This window comes from Drosophila kikkawai, chromosome 3L (genome assembly GCF_030179895.1).
Source record: "Drosophila kikkawai strain 14028-0561.14 chromosome 3L, DkikHiC1v2, whole genome shotgun sequence".
Lineage (NCBI taxonomy): Eukaryota > Metazoa > Arthropoda > Insecta > Diptera > Drosophilidae > Drosophila > Drosophila kikkawai.
The window spans coordinates 14,730,589-14,745,516 of NC_091730.1; the positions used below are offsets into that span (position 1 = coordinate 14,730,589).

General features: G+C 43.4%; 3 protein-coding genes across 4 annotated transcripts; 2 read left to right on the plus strand and 1 right to left on the minus strand.

The window, feature by feature from the left end:
• The first annotated feature begins 182 nt into the window (after window positions 1-182).
• Window positions 183-3,673, plus strand: LOC108075300 (transmembrane protein 134). The gene is made up of 2 exons (XM_017167694.3): window positions 183-654; window positions 2,117-3,673. The coding sequence occupies exons 1-2, from the start codon at window positions 491-493 to the stop codon at window positions 2,466-2,468; spliced, it is 516 nt and encodes a 171-aa protein (XP_017023183.1). The 5' UTR covers window positions 183-490; the 3' UTR covers window positions 2,469-3,673.
• Window positions 3,674-8,337: 4,664 nt separating this feature from the next.
• On the plus strand, window positions 8,338-10,013 carry LOC108075265 (uncharacterized). The gene is made up of 2 exons (XM_017167632.2): window positions 8,338-8,483; window positions 8,545-10,013. The coding sequence occupies exons 1-2, from the start codon at window positions 8,414-8,416 to the stop codon at window positions 10,011-10,013; spliced, it is 1,539 nt and encodes a 512-aa protein (XP_017023121.1). The 5' UTR covers window positions 8,338-8,413.
• A 12-nt stretch (window positions 10,014-10,025) lies between these two features.
• On the minus strand, window positions 10,026-14,843 carry dre4 (SPT16 homolog, facilitates chromatin remodeling subunit dre4). 2 transcript variants are annotated; one of them, XM_017167630.3, is made up of 9 exons: window positions 14,633-14,843; window positions 14,108-14,371; window positions 13,744-14,043; window positions 12,496-13,679; window positions 11,558-12,424; window positions 11,232-11,497; window positions 11,015-11,168; window positions 10,800-10,919; window positions 10,026-10,386 (listed from the first exon to the last, which is right to left on the minus strand). In XM_017167630.3, the coding sequence occupies exons 1-9, from the start codon at window positions 14,699-14,701 to the stop codon at window positions 10,227-10,229; spliced, it is 3,384 nt and encodes a 1,127-aa protein (XP_017023119.1). In that variant the 5' UTR covers window positions 14,702-14,843; the 3' UTR covers window positions 10,026-10,226. The 2 variants fall into 2 exon arrangements, with proteins under 2 accessions (XP_017023119.1, XP_017023120.1); XM_017167631.3 differs by lacking the exon at window positions 10,800-10,919.
• Between the last annotated feature and the right edge of the window lie 85 nt (window positions 14,844-14,928).

Below are 14,928 nucleotides of genomic sequence, written 5' to 3' on the forward strand. Positions count from 1 at the left end.
ATATCTCCGATCTTATGCATTTGAATTTTCTACACGTTATTTTTTATGGCGGGATATATAATTTGAAATATGTGAACGAATCTGGCAACGTCATTTAACGTTTTAGTATTTTCTTCCCCTTGAAGACTAGTTTCCACTTTATGAGATTTTCTAGGGCATGAGCCAAATTTTCATCTGGTCACACTATTATTGTCTGCTTCTTTCCGCTGTTCGTCTTTTGTGTCGCGTTTTTAATGTGAAAAGAAAAACACTTTTGCAACGGTTACGGTCAGCAAAAAACGGTATAACACATCCCGATATCGGTGTGCACAACCATGCAGACGGGCCAGCGCTAGAACGGAGCCGCACTTTCCCCGATTTCCGTCGCAAAAGAGTGCTAAGTGCTGAGTGCGAGGCGAAGGCGAGCAGCCAACGTTGGCAGCCCCAATATCGTTTATTATTAAACAACAGCAGCAGCCTTAGCAGTAGCAGCGGAAGAACCACTAGAAACATGTACAACAACGGGGCCCGGGGCTTCTCCATACACGACGCCTTCGAGGAGGAGACGGACGAGGCGATACGCGTCTATGGCTCCACAGTGATATCCACGCCCATGAGGGGCGGCAAGCAAGGTCGCTCCACCGAAGATGTCTCCATTCGCATTCAGGATCCCAAGTGAGTGGGGCCATCACAACAACAAATAAAAAAGAAACAGAAAACTGGTCTTCGATTCGATCGGAGCTGCCTGCGTGGGCTGTTATTGGCACCATTTTCCATTTAGCGTTCTGTGATTCACGAGCTGTCCGCCAAACAAGGAGTCTGTGGCTTTGTTCCCGTTTCTGGTTATTGTTGTGTTTATTTATATTGGAGCTTGACAGCTGGTCTACACGGTGCACGCCCTGTTCTGGGTTCCCGGTTCTCCGTTCTCTACCGCCTCCACTCTTGGCACTTCCTTATTCCCGCCGGAAGCACCTGAATAAGTTAGCCAAGCGGCGCGTGCGTGCTGGGATGCCTTGTCCATTTCTTAGACGGGGCTCCTCCATTAGCCATGCATGGCGTGTCGCTGAAGCAGCAACAACAAGCGACGATGTAATTATGGGGATTATAAATGCAGACGTCCAAGCCTAATTTGGCATTCAATTGTGAAAATCATTGCGCATAAATTTCGTCATAAGGGCCTCTCGGAGGAGGTGGCCTTCGCCTGCGGTCAGCTGGAACCAGTTAGTCAGGCGGCAGCCCAACCAGCTCATCGGCTCGGCGGCTTGCACTTGTCGGTCTTCAGTTGCTGCCGCTGCCGCCGCCAATATAAACGAAATGTGTAAATGTAAACGCGAAATTGATTGCGTCTTGCTTTTGGCGGCAATCCAACCCCCGTGATAACCCCTCCTCCGAGGCTTTGATGCCCGATAAGCGGTCCTAAAGTCCACTTTTGCGAAAAAGGAAAGCTAACTTTGAAAACTGGATTTTTCGAAGGTGGCAGGCCCTGCAAACCTACAATTTGTATCACTTTTATATGATTTAAATCAGATAACTAATCTTAATTGGAATCGGAAATGGAAATGGGAACGGGAACAAAGGTGCATTTATATGTGGATAGATCGTGATATTACTTAACACATTTATTAAGGCAACAGTCGGAAGTTGGTCTTGAAACCACGATCAAAATTTACAAAAGCTTTAAAACTAGTCAATGCAAACCAGCTAAAAATTAGCTTACCATCTGTGATAAGATAATATAATGATAATAATATAAATCTATAATGAAAAACGTATTATTATAAGCTTTGTTGCTGCATAAAGTTAGTCAAAGGCTGTCAGCTTTGGCCCCTTCGACAGAGTATCGATTTCCACTGGATATCAAGTGGTATTACAATGAAACTCAAGCAGAAAACTATAATAGAGTAGTAATTACACTTTCTATCATGATAGTTTAATGAAATATCCATTTACACCTAAATTATTACAGTTTAAATATCATATCTTTGGGTGTTTGATTAAGATTTTAAGTAAGAAAATACGCGTTTTCAATAAAATCTTATCCCTTGTGAACTCTCACTTTAAAGGTCATAAAAAGGCATTATATAAATTAAATTAAATTTTAACATAAACTTAAATTTCTGTTTCTAATTTTCCTCAGGGGCTACAACAAGTATGCCGAGGACACAACCTCCCGGGACAGCGATTCGCTCATCCAGGAGTACGGCAACCTGCCCACTGAGGAGACCAACACATACTGCTGGCGGCACCCAAAGGTGCGCGAAAACTGGCGCACAGTGCTGGCCGCCTTTACGCTCCTGGTCGTGGGCACGGGCCTGTTCGTCATGGGCACCTTCGCCATTGCCGATCCGCAAAATACGTCACAGGGCGTGGTGTTCTTCGTTGCAGGACTTATCTGCTTTATACCCGGCGCCTATCACGTTGTCTACATTTGGCTGGCGGCCAAGGGATATCGAGGGTTCGACTTTTATCACCTGCCGCTCTTCACATAAGCGTACAGCTGCTGCCGAGTTCACTGGTTGAGCTGGAAAGCAGACGGGGGTACAGGATAGAGAAAGATTGCGAGGCGGGGAGGAGTGGAGCTGATCCCTAAATATAATCTATATGTTTGTTTATATATATGTTGTATAAACAACTTGATTTCTATTTGTAAACGTAATTAACCCCGAAAACTCGAAACTCGGTTTTTGTGTAACGTACTTTTTGTGTTTAGCAACAAGAAATTTCGTTTAGACAAACGCCAGCCCCCTCTCCCTTAAATCGAAATTTAGCAATACATATATATTTATACATGCGATTATATATATATATATATATTTTACAATATTTTCTTTTATACACCCATGGTAAGTGCAAAAGATTCATACGTACGTACTCGAAATTTATTTAAAATAGAGAAAGAAAAACAAACGAAAGACTTTGTATATGATGCTAACATGTTGAGGGAGCGCCTAGAGTTATGACATACGTATATATACTAAACATAAATGGTAATTGTAATTTATTGAAATTTAATTGCACCAAAAAAACGAAACGAAACGAAAATGTTTTAAGATTTTCAAAACCAACTCAAAAAAGAATAAAGTAACACCCACGAATCTATGTATATGATTAGTGAGCGTCTGTCCATGGATGCGCCTTAAAAAAGAAAACCTAGAACTAGACTTTATGATTATATATATTGTTAAACCTAATCGATTGTAACGAGACAACTCTCGATAATACCAAGCTACTTAGTGATGTAAGACGATGCGCCGATATTGCAATACGTTCTTTTTATAGCTATTGATAGTGATGATGCGTCTCTTTTCCGCTGACCTAACCCCCAATACCCGACCCAAACCGTCCTCTAATGAAATTACATCTCACACAGTCATTGCATACCTCTCACACACACACTCACACACCTCATCTGCCGTTTAGTTCTTAGTGTTTGTATAATTTCTTTTTTAAGAAATGCTGAATATGGTTGTATTAAATGAAAAAAAAGAAAAACAAAAACTAAAAAAAAAAAAAAACAATAAATTTACCTAAAAAACACATTAATAGCTAATACAGGTCTTTATATATCCGAAATTTACACACACTCCTAATTTCCTAAATCGTAGCCTTAATTTTGTGACTTTTGTATGTATTTTCCCATGTTGGTTTTTATTCGAATTAAAAATATTATTTTTTGAAAATTTTCATTGGTTTTTATTTTTCTTCGATAAGTTAACCTTTTATATGGTTTATTTTTGTATATTATATCATATTGATATGATAAAATGTGAATATTTTTATCAGTTTTTTTATGACTTTTTCGAACGTGATTTCTTTTTTTTTTTTTTTAGAACTTTTTTTCTGGTAAGTGATATAATTTCTTTACGCAGCTAAAATAAGCCAGCGATAAGTTTTATCTTTTGTTTTGCGGCATGCCCATTGAATTGTATCAGAATCTCCCTCACTATCAGGTTCATCCTCGTAAGAACCACAGTGCGTTTTATAACTGAGAGATGGAACACTGATATATATTGCATATATTGCTGTGGAATCTTAAAGTAATAACGTCGGCATTTAATGGCTTATAATTTCTATAATTATTTGTTTATGTCCTACAATAATACCAGAGATTAATATAATCGTTTATGGGTCGTTTGCGATAACGTTCCAGTTTCTGGCTGACCTTAGTCTATCTCATTTATATTAACCTCCCAGCAACAAAAGGCACTCTTGACCTTTGCCCAGCAATCAGTCACGGAACGCACTGTGGGCCAGCCGAGATCTCCAGCTCCCAACCACTCCTACCGTAGGTTAAATGGATTCGGTTGCCTTCGGGTCTAATGGCGATGCAAATGAGATGAAGTGAAATGTTAGAAACAATCAAATCGGCATTGGAATAGGATAGATACATGCATACATACTTGCTCAATATACGAAGTTAACGATGGCTAAATAGGTTTAATTATATTGGTGTTGTGCGCCTCCCGAATCGATTATTTTTGTAGCTTTGAACTTATTTCGAATTGAATTTGAATAATTGTTGCCTCGAGACTCCATTCGACTCGATTCGGTTCGACAGGATTAAGCTTTAAATGTGCTTAGCGAAGTAAGTGTGGAAACGGAATAAAGTGCATGGAAATTAATCGCCAAACTATGTTTTTGTTTTTTTTTTGTGTCAACTCCAAGCCAGTGTCAGAGGTGGGAAATCCTTCTTGGGGAGTTTGTACATGTACAGTACAGTGTACAACTAGAGTACCTTTTTCATTATTATTAATATTTTGGAAAGTACACAAGTTTTATATTTATACCTTGGCAGAGTGCTATGATTTGAGTCAGAAGCTATTAAAGCAGTGAAGGAGGCGTTTCCGACCCTATATATCATATATATTCTTGATCAGCATCAACAGGCGAATCTTTCTAGACATTTCGCAGAGAAAAAAAATTCCAATTTTTTTTTTTCAAAATTAGATAAGGGGTTACATCATTAAAATTCTTTAAAATGGACCAAAATTTTGATTTCCTAAAATTTAAAATTTAGTAAGCAGATTTGTTAATCGAGAAAAAACTAGCACAGAAAAGCTTTCCGAATTAAATTTGATGCTTTTTTGGCTTAGTTATGATATTTTTAAACTTAGATTTTTCCAAAAAATATTCATATAACAAGAAAGGAAGCTAACTTCGGCACGCCGAAGTTTGTATACCCTTGCAGATTGGTTTTCATATTTATATCATAAATTATAATGCCGAAAACAGACACTAAACAGAGTTTCATAACATTTTACTTATACTTATTATGTTTACAGTTTGAAAGTTACAGTTATACATTCCCAGCTTTACATTTTCTCTACATCTACGGATCGCTTCTATGGCAGCTATATGATATAGTTGTCCGATTTTCATAATATTGTTACCAAAATTCTGAAATAAGCTCATGTCTTAAAGTAAATGAAAATACGTTGAAAAACAACGAAGTTATAATTTTGTCTATTACTTTCCTTTCGTTCCTATGGCAGCTATAAGATATAGTCGTCCGATTTTCATAAAATTTATACCAAAATTCTGATAAAATACCAGAAGCTCATGTCTCAAATTAGATTTAAAATTTTTTTCTAATATTTTAACTTTTTTTTAGATTTTTAAAATTTTTTTAGAATTTAAAAAATTTTTTTAAATATTTTAACTGCCAAATTTGAATTTGAATTTAACTGTCAAATTTGAATTTAACGACGATCAGTTTCAGTGTGCCCAGGTGCAGTTGTAAAATAACACCTAAATTTGGATTCAAAAGGTTTGAGTCTCTGCTTACTTCCGCCGGCTCCGAAATGGTTTGAAACTTGGACTTTTTATAACAGTTTATACCAGTTTTCAGTTGCTTGCTGCTGATTTCTGTTCGCCTGTTAGCCCTATTTGGGAAACGGGCAATTTGCATGGAAATGTTCGGAAATTTGGATTGGCTGCTGTAGGGATGTTGTTGTAAAAAGGTTGTTGTTGCCATAAGCTGTTGTTGTCGGCAACAAATAGGTATAAATGCATAAAATGAAATATAACAGTTTATACCAATTATTATTTTTGCCCAAATGTTTTTATAACAGTTTATACCAGTTTTCAGTTGCTTGCTGCTGGTTTCTGTTCGCCTGTTACCCCAGTTTGGAAAGCGGCCAAATCGAATGAAAAAATTTGCTCACTTGCATCAGTGATGCTCATCTCCATCAGTGATGCTCACTTCCATCAGTGATGCTCATCTCCATCAGTGATGCTCACTTCCATCAGTGATGCTCACTTCCATCAGTGATGATCACTTCCATCAGTGATGCTCACTTCCATCAGTGATGCTCACTTCCATCAGTGATGCTCACTTCCATCAGTGATGCTCACTTCCATCAGTGATGCTCACTTCCATCAGTGATGCTCACTTCCATCAGTGATGCTCACTTCCATCAGTGATGCTCACTTCCATCAGTGATGCTCACTTCCATCAGTGATGCTCACTTCCATCAGTGATGCTCATCTGCATCAGTGATGCTCATCTAGCTATATTGCAATATTGGGAGGCTATAAAATCGGGCTTAATGGCAGTGATGCTCATCTGGCTATATTGCAATATTGGGAGGCTATAAAATCAGACTTTGCATCAGTGATGCTCATGTAGGCATTTTGCAATATTGGGAGGCAATATATCAGGCGTAATAGCAGTGATGCCCATCTAGCTATATTTCTTTATTGGGACAAAATAGATAGATGAGCATCACTGATGCAAAGTCAGATTCAGTGTGCCCAGGTGCATTTAAGCCACATTTTAGCCAAAAAATGTACAATATGGTCACATCAGGTTTGAGTCTTCGCTTACTCCAAGATCAATGGTTCGAAACTTGGACTTTTTATAACAGTTTATACCAGTTTTCAGTTGCTTGCTGCTGGTTTCTGTTCGCCTGTTACCCCAATTTGGGAAACGGGCAATTTGCATTGAAAATTTCAGAAATTTGTATGGACTGCTGCAGAGATGTTGTTGTAAAGGGGTTGTTGTTGCCATCAAGCTGTTGTTGTCGGCAACAAATAGGTATAAATGCATAAAATGAAATATAACAGTTTATACCAATTATTATATTTGCCCAAAAGTTTTTATAACAGTTTATACCAGTTTTCAGTTGCTTGCTGCTGGTTTCTGTTCGCCTGTTACCCCAGTCTGGAAAGCGGCCAAATTGAATGAAAAATTTTGCTCACTTGCATCTGTGATGCTCATTAGCATTATTAAAAAATTAAAGCATACTTTTGGGGTTTTCTATTAAAAACGTGGCATCTTTTAGGCGGAAGTTCAGATTACAGTTTGATAAGCACTGGTCCAAGTGAGATTCAACTTTTACAGTTTGACAAGCACTTTTCGGATAATATAAAATGGCCATATCTAAAAAATGGTGCAAAAATGTTGAAAAACAGCTAAGTTATAATTTTTTTTCTAAAAATTTATCGATCATTTGTATGGGAGCTATATGATATAGTCGTCCGATCCGGCCCGTTCCGACATATATAGCAGTGAGAGTATATAGAAGACTATATGCAAAGTTTCATTCAGATAGCTTTAAAACTGAGGGACTAGTTTGCGTAGAAACGGACGGACAGACGGACATGGCTAGATCGACTCGGCTGTTGATGCTGATCAAGAATATATATACTTTATAGGGTCGGAAAGGTCTCCTTCACTGCGTTGCAAACTTCTGACTGAAATTATAATACCCTGCAAGGGTATAAAAGGGTAGATATTCATATAAAAAGGGATTTAATACTCCTTTGAGGGTATCATAATTTTTACTAAGAAGCTTGAAAGGCAGTGAATAAGTCATTTCGGACCCTATAAACTATATATATTCTTGAACAGCATTAACAATCAAGTCTAACTCGCCATGTTTTAAAATAAAATAGATACAAACTATGATATTTTTAATACAACTTTTTTTAATAGTTAATATAAAACAATATAATAATAATGAAAATAATAATACAATAATTTAATAATTAAAAATATTATTTCGTGATTAAAGTTTTAATCTTAATTTAAACTAAAATAAAAGGTACACCCATCAAAGAAGTGTCCCACTACCATCGCTATTGTCCACGCCTCCGACTTGTCTAAAGAGAGAGACAATTTGTCAACCGGGCATCGATCAAACACGGGATATCTGAGTGGCCTGGCAACGGGCGCCATTGAAACCATGGACGGCAAAGTCATAACCGCAGTAGGAAGTGGTGTGGAGTGCAGAGGTGGCCCAGAGGAGCCGCCACTAATGTCTGGAGTGCACATTCCCGTCCAAGTTCATTAGACTTGGATAGGTGCGGGCGGTAGAGCTGCCTAACACGAAATGGAAAGTTTCGGCACATCCCTATCCCCTTGGTGAATCGTCGTAAATCGCAGCGCGAAAACGCGTTGGTCTAAAAATAACGCGGCACTCGAAGACAATCGATGTGCCCGCAGCTGGCAGAGATGGGCGAACGCGAGCCGGAGTCGGACGGAGAGGACGCCGAGGTCTATTGTAAGTCGATTCTTCCAAGTTGATGGCAGCAGCATGTCCCTACTCATGGATTATTCCGCAGTCCTGAAGCCGGTCAACGAGTACAACATTGTGGACAGGATCAAGGAGGCCAACAAGGAGCTCTTTGCGCTGGAGGAAGAGGGTGCGGGTGCTGGAGCTGGTGTCAACGGCAATGGGAAGGTGACCAAAGTAAAGTTCGCCTTAAATCTGGAAGATTACGAGCCAACGGGAGGGCCGCCGGGAAAGGACCAGAGTCCCAGTCCGCCGGATGAGCTGCTGCAGCAGTTGACGCAGCTCAAGCTAAAGACCATCGCTGAAGAGGAGACTGTCACATCTCCAGAGGCTTCCAAAATTGTAGAGAAGGAGACCCCTCCTTCGCCGGTGGAGGAAGAGGTTGAGGAGGAGATTTGCGAAGAAATTCTAGACTTGACCGAGGTGTCTCCGCCACCTGTTGTCCAGGAGGCACTCGCCATCCCGGAGGAAGATGAAGACGATTTCTCCGGCGTGGATGAAACAGATCTGGATGACGTAAAAGATGCCTCCGTTGCCGCACCGTTTCAAGTAAGGCAGATCTCCAACTTCGATCAGGATGATTCGGATCAGAAGAGTCTCACCAATCTGCTGACCGAGTCCGACTGCGAAGAGGAGGAGCGCACCCTAATCGAGGCCCGCCAGAAGCTTCGCGATGCGTACAAGAGTCTCTACAAGACGTTGGATCCCAAGGAGCAGGCCACCATAGACAGGTTAACGGGGGTTGGGGTCCCAGAAGAAGAACCCTTTGTTCAGCCGCTGCCAGTAGCTGCTGCAGCCGTTGCACCCGAGCCCGATGAAGAGGATGATCTATCCATAATTGTGGCTAGCTACATACCCGATAATTTTGAGCTCAACGAGCAGAGCATTTACTACAAGAAGGAGGAGCCGGAGGACTTGACCAGGCTGGCTAAGCAGCAATCCTGCTCCGAATGCCCCAAGGCCACTTCAAAGTCCTTTTTCACCTCCCGGAGTTTTAGCTTTCGGCGTCGGTCTAAGCCCACGCCCACTCCTTCATCCGCCACAGCCTCGACCTCTCAGACCTCTCCCTCCATTCGGATGAACTACAAGATCTGCTGCGAGCACCGGCACTCGCTGCAGGGTAAGCTGCCCCGCTACACGGGCTACATGTCCGAGTACGGACTGAGCGCCCAACAGCTCCAGCGGCGGGAGCAGCAGCTGCGACGCAAGCAGCGCTTCTCCATGGAGCAGACCATCAATCGCAACGAGCAAGAGCTCAAAAAGATGCAGGACAACGAACGGGCCTTTACCACCTGGCTAAAGAACAAGATGCGCTATCCGATCAATAAGACTCGCAACATGTTCGACGCCCACAAGAGGCGGGGCAGCGTGGCGGCCGTCGCAGGAAGTCCACACACTCATCAGCAGGAGCAGCAACCACATAGAGGTGGAAGCCGGCGGAGGCGGCGTCGTCACGACAGCGGGGATGAGGAGGTAGTGCACGCCTATCGCCACCTTCTCGGCAGCTGGAACAAGTAGCAGTCGCTCATGTAGTTCTTATATCTTAGTTTATTACATAAATGTATAATCGCGTATTATATTTAATTTGTAATACAACTTTCAAAGTGTGAGAAGGGTGAAGGGTGAATGGAGTGTGGGAGGACCTCATAACAGACTGACATTGATAACAGGAAGGTTAAAAAATTTATTTGTATATTTAATTCGATGGGAGAGAGACAAAAGTCCCCCCTCCTAATGACGCGATTTCTTCGATTTGTGACCATTGTCGCGGCTATCGTCCCGCGAACGCTTGCGATCCTTGTCCTTGCTGCTGCTCTTGTTGTGTCCCGACGACGAGGAGGAATGATGCTTGTCCCGGTTGTGGTACTTATCCTTGGACGATTTCGATGGGCTTTAAAGACAGCATATTGATTTTTTATTTTAAATCTGAATTTTTACTCTCCTGAGAGAAGTTGATTTTGGTTAGACAAATTTTGGAGCAAGCTAGAATGTGTGAGTTTTGAGAGAGATTATGGAACCAAAACCAATTAGATACCAAATCCTACAGGGGTGTACATTTAAAGTCAAATAAAAACAATAAATAATAAAAAATATATAGCCAATAAATTTGTAAAACCGAAAATAAAACCATTTTCAGGTTTTTAGAATTAAACCGAAAATAAATAATAAATTTGTAATGTGTAGGATTTGTTGGTTGTTGTGAATGTAAATGTAAATGTCTTGTGAAAGGCGCTTGCGTTAGGCCGAATGTTTGGAATATATTGTTATAGGTGTGTTTTTGGCAGGGTTTTTTCATTAACAAACCTAGATGAGCTGCCATGTTTGGAGCTGGAGGATTTTAAATGCGAAGAGGAGGAGGAGGAGTTCGACTTATGCTTTTTACTGTGCGACGACGACGATCGCTGCTCCTCGCGTTCGCGGCGACTGTTGTTGGGGGGGTTGTAAAAGTGGTGAAGAACGATTTGATATATAGATATAACCCGGAGGATATAATTAAGAGCTAAGGACGATTGTCTTACCTGTGCTTTGAACTCTTGCCGTGCTTCTTGGGTTCGAACTTTCCATTGCGTGGCTTGTCATCGGTGGCATAGTCATGGTTTCGATCCTCCTCGGCGGCCTCGCGCTCCAGATCGGACCAATCCTTGCCGGACTCCTCATCAGAGCCAAGATCATCTGTAAAGTATTTAATATTTCACCTTAATTTTAATTATTTAAAACGTTTAGTAGACATTTTACCATCGCTTTCGTCGCTCTCATCTTCAGAGGCTTCCGAGTACTCGGAATCCTCCTCTGATTCCTCATCCGATTCGGCATCTGTGGGATTGTAGGCCTCATCCTCCTCGGACTCGGCCGTTTCGTTCTCATCCTCGCTGCCCGATTCGGGGTCCAAGAAGGTCCAGCCGCCTTGCTCGAAGAATCCCTCGGGATCGTCGGTGATGGTTTTCATAATCTTTTGCCAGTTGAGCGACTGGACGCCCTCCGAGTAGCGAATATCACAGGAGCTGCCAAAGGATATCCCAGTTCAAGTCGGGTTCTTTAAGGGTTTAAAAAGTAAGACTTACTTGAGCCACTCCTTGACGTGATCCAGCATATTCATGGGAATGGCATTGACCATGGCCACCTTCTTGTTGTATTCCTTAAACACGAAGATCATGTCAAAGTTCCGCAGGTGGAACTGAACGCGCTCAAAGTGCACCAGCTCGACGTCGTCCAGCGTGATGACAAATGGCGGCCATTCGGTGAGATTGACCAGAGAGCCAGAGGTCGGCTGTAGGGTGACGGTGCTGCGGAAGGGGGCGCCGGGGAAGCCTAACTCGCGGAATGGAGTATCAAACTCCACCACCGACTTGGTCATCGCCTCCACCTTCTCGCAGAAACTCTTGAAGGCCGTCTTGAGCTTGTGCCGCAGCTCCCGCTCCGACTGTTCCGCTGCCAGATCGTCGCGATCGTGCATATGCTGATGCTTGCCCAAATCCGTCGTGATCTCGCCCACCTCCGTGTAGAATTGCACGTCGAGGTGTTTCTTTTTGCCAAACATAATGGCATACTTGAGGTGGAAGTGCAGCAGGATGATCATCTCGCCGTCGCAGGGTTGGAAGAAGGCGCTCTTGATGTTGTTGTACAGGATATCGACCTTGTCGCCGCGCACCGAGATGTAACGGAAGCCATTGGTATGCGCCTCCAGGCTGCCCGTCATCCGTTTGGTCACGATATTGGGGCGAATGTAGAGGTCCTTGAGCTTGGGATTGCCCTTGTTTTGCGACTGAATGAGTGTGTCCTGCTTTACGAGATCCTCCTTTTCTCGCTCCTCCGCCTCGCGGGTCTTGAAGCGTTTCTGCACCTCCTTGATCAGCCGGAAAGCGTTGTTAAGATTCGCCGATGGTGCAGCCACCTCACCATGCTCCTTGACATTGGAACTGCGGTAGGTTCTGAAAGGGGAATATAGAAATATAAAGGATATATTTATATATTCTTACATGCAAACCCCAAGGATACTTACACTTCCTTCACGAATGTGGCCTCCGGTTGTGGGTATAAACCGCCCTCGTTGCGACCCATTGTGGCGCCTGGATGGAAAAAGTTGATGCGCAAGTACGTATACTCGCCCTCCACGGACTGCGAGATGTTTTTTATGGTGGAAATGTGAAACGGCACTTGGATGCCAAACACAGGCATGATGACGGTCTCGTATTTCTTGTCCACATACAGTTTGAGCTCCTTGACTTCAGGCTCCCGCGGCATCTGGCTCATGGACTTGTACGAGACGGTGTTCTTGCGCACTTTTTCCGCTTCCTTGGTGTCCCCCTGCTTGGCCAGACGCTCCTTGGCGCGCTCGTTTAGCTGCTGGGCCAGCTCCCGCTGATGCTCCTTGCGCTTCTCCTCGGTGTTTATCTCGTTGCGCAGCTTTGAGTCCATCACGGCATTCCGCTTGCTACGTCCCAGAATCTCTGTGCTCTGATCCTCCTGGGTTGCCTTCTTGTCATCCACATCCTCCTCCTCCTCGTCGCTGTCGTCCTTGATAAATATGCCAACGTTCTTGATCTTCTTCTTGGAGGGGGTCATCACGCTGGCCGGCGATTGCTCGCCCACTAGGACAGTGTCGCCGATGAAAAGGGCATAGGTCTTGCCCTCCTTGTCGGTGGCATCGGGATTCGTTAAATTGGAGATGCCCACGTGGAGGTTGAACACCATATTCTTCTTGATTAGCGCCTGGCACTTGGGCCCAACCACTATGGAGTTCTCCCGGAACTCCAAGCCCATGGCGAAACCGAAACTTTTGGTTAGATTATCGACCATGCTGGGCTTTTCCTTCTTTACGTACGCCAAAGTCTTCTCATAGACCTCGCACAGCTTGGTGTTGGGCACCAGCTGCTTGAGTATCTCCTCCTGCACGCTTACCAGAAACGTGTAATTCTCCTGCATGGCCTCGGTGGGATTGACCAAGAAGGTGCGCGATATATTCGAGCAATAGGACTTGTAACGGACACCCAAGGAGCACACAATCACGCCGAAATGAAGGGCATTTTTATCGGCAGCGGCGGAGAACTTGAGGCTGTAGTTACCGCCCGACTGAATGATGGGAGGATAGGCCATGTCCAGCAATCGGGGATCCAAGCCGCTGGTGTATTTTTTTTCAGTTATGGCCGACTCGCAGCCATCCGACAGCTTGGTGTGCTTGACTTTCTGCAAAGTGGGGAGAATTGATCGATGAATAGGATATAGGATATAAGAACTCACAAACTCTTACCTTATCTGAATCTATAATGTCCATGATCTCATCTTTAAGATACTTGTTAAAGATGTCCATGGACACCAGCGAGGCCTTGCGTATGTTGTTTATCTCGGACTCGTCCTTGGGACACATCAAATAGGCAATGATTGTGCTAATGTCCACGTGCTCGAACTTCGAGTCCATCAGTGACTTCTTCCATGCCTCACTGAACTCCCCGGGATAGGCGTCCTTGGTAAAGACGCCCAAACGCTTGCCCTTCTTTGAGTTCTGTATGGCCTTGATCAGCTTCTCGTAGTTGCCCTTGTCCTTGTCCGTCTGTTGGGCGGAAAAAGCATATTCAGCGATTCAGAGCACATTTGAGGGAAACAACAAAACTTACTCTGTCCCTCACTAGCAGCTTGATTTCTGGAACGCCTTCCTCGCTGATATTTTGCGTCTGCTTCAGGAACTCAATCTTCTTCTTGCTGGTCAGAAAGTAGATCGCGTCCGAGGCAAACACAGAGATCGTGTCCGTTAGCTCGTAGCCCAGGAGCCAGAGCTGGAGGGCCATGGACTTGGAGTAGATCACATCCTCGTCGGCGCCCACCACGCTCATGATGCAGTCCAAATTGCTCAGGGCGTCGTCGTGCCCGATGCTGGGAGCCTGAAAAAGAATGCAAAATCGCAGACAAGCCCTGTAGAATCTCATGGTATTGATAGACACACCACACTGATAGCAATCTTTCGCGCCTAACCTAACATGGCAGCTGCATGGGCGTTTTTCTCACAATAAACTACCTAATTTCATCATAATTCTTAATTCACTTTATCTGTGCTGTAGGTAAAAGTCTGCTCTCCATGCTTTCGAGGCGGCTCCTGCAAGCAGACACAAAAGCCCGGCAGACAGACAGACAGACAAACTCACCTTCCATTCCGTGTACAGGCGCTTAACGCGGCGCACGAAAGCCTCCTTATCCAGCACAAAGCTTGACATTTTGCTGCCGGAGTCGTTGACGGTAACTGCTATTGAGATGCTCCAGTTGAACTCAGTTAAAGAGTAATATTCGCATTTGCAAATTCCGCCGGATGAAAAAATTGCGCGTTTTCGGCGTCTACGTGATAGAGCTGTCAAAACATCCGATTGTCGCTATCGATAACTGGGTTAGTGTGACCAACTATCGTCACTAGTGCTTGTTTTCTTTAAATGCAGAGACTTTTTCC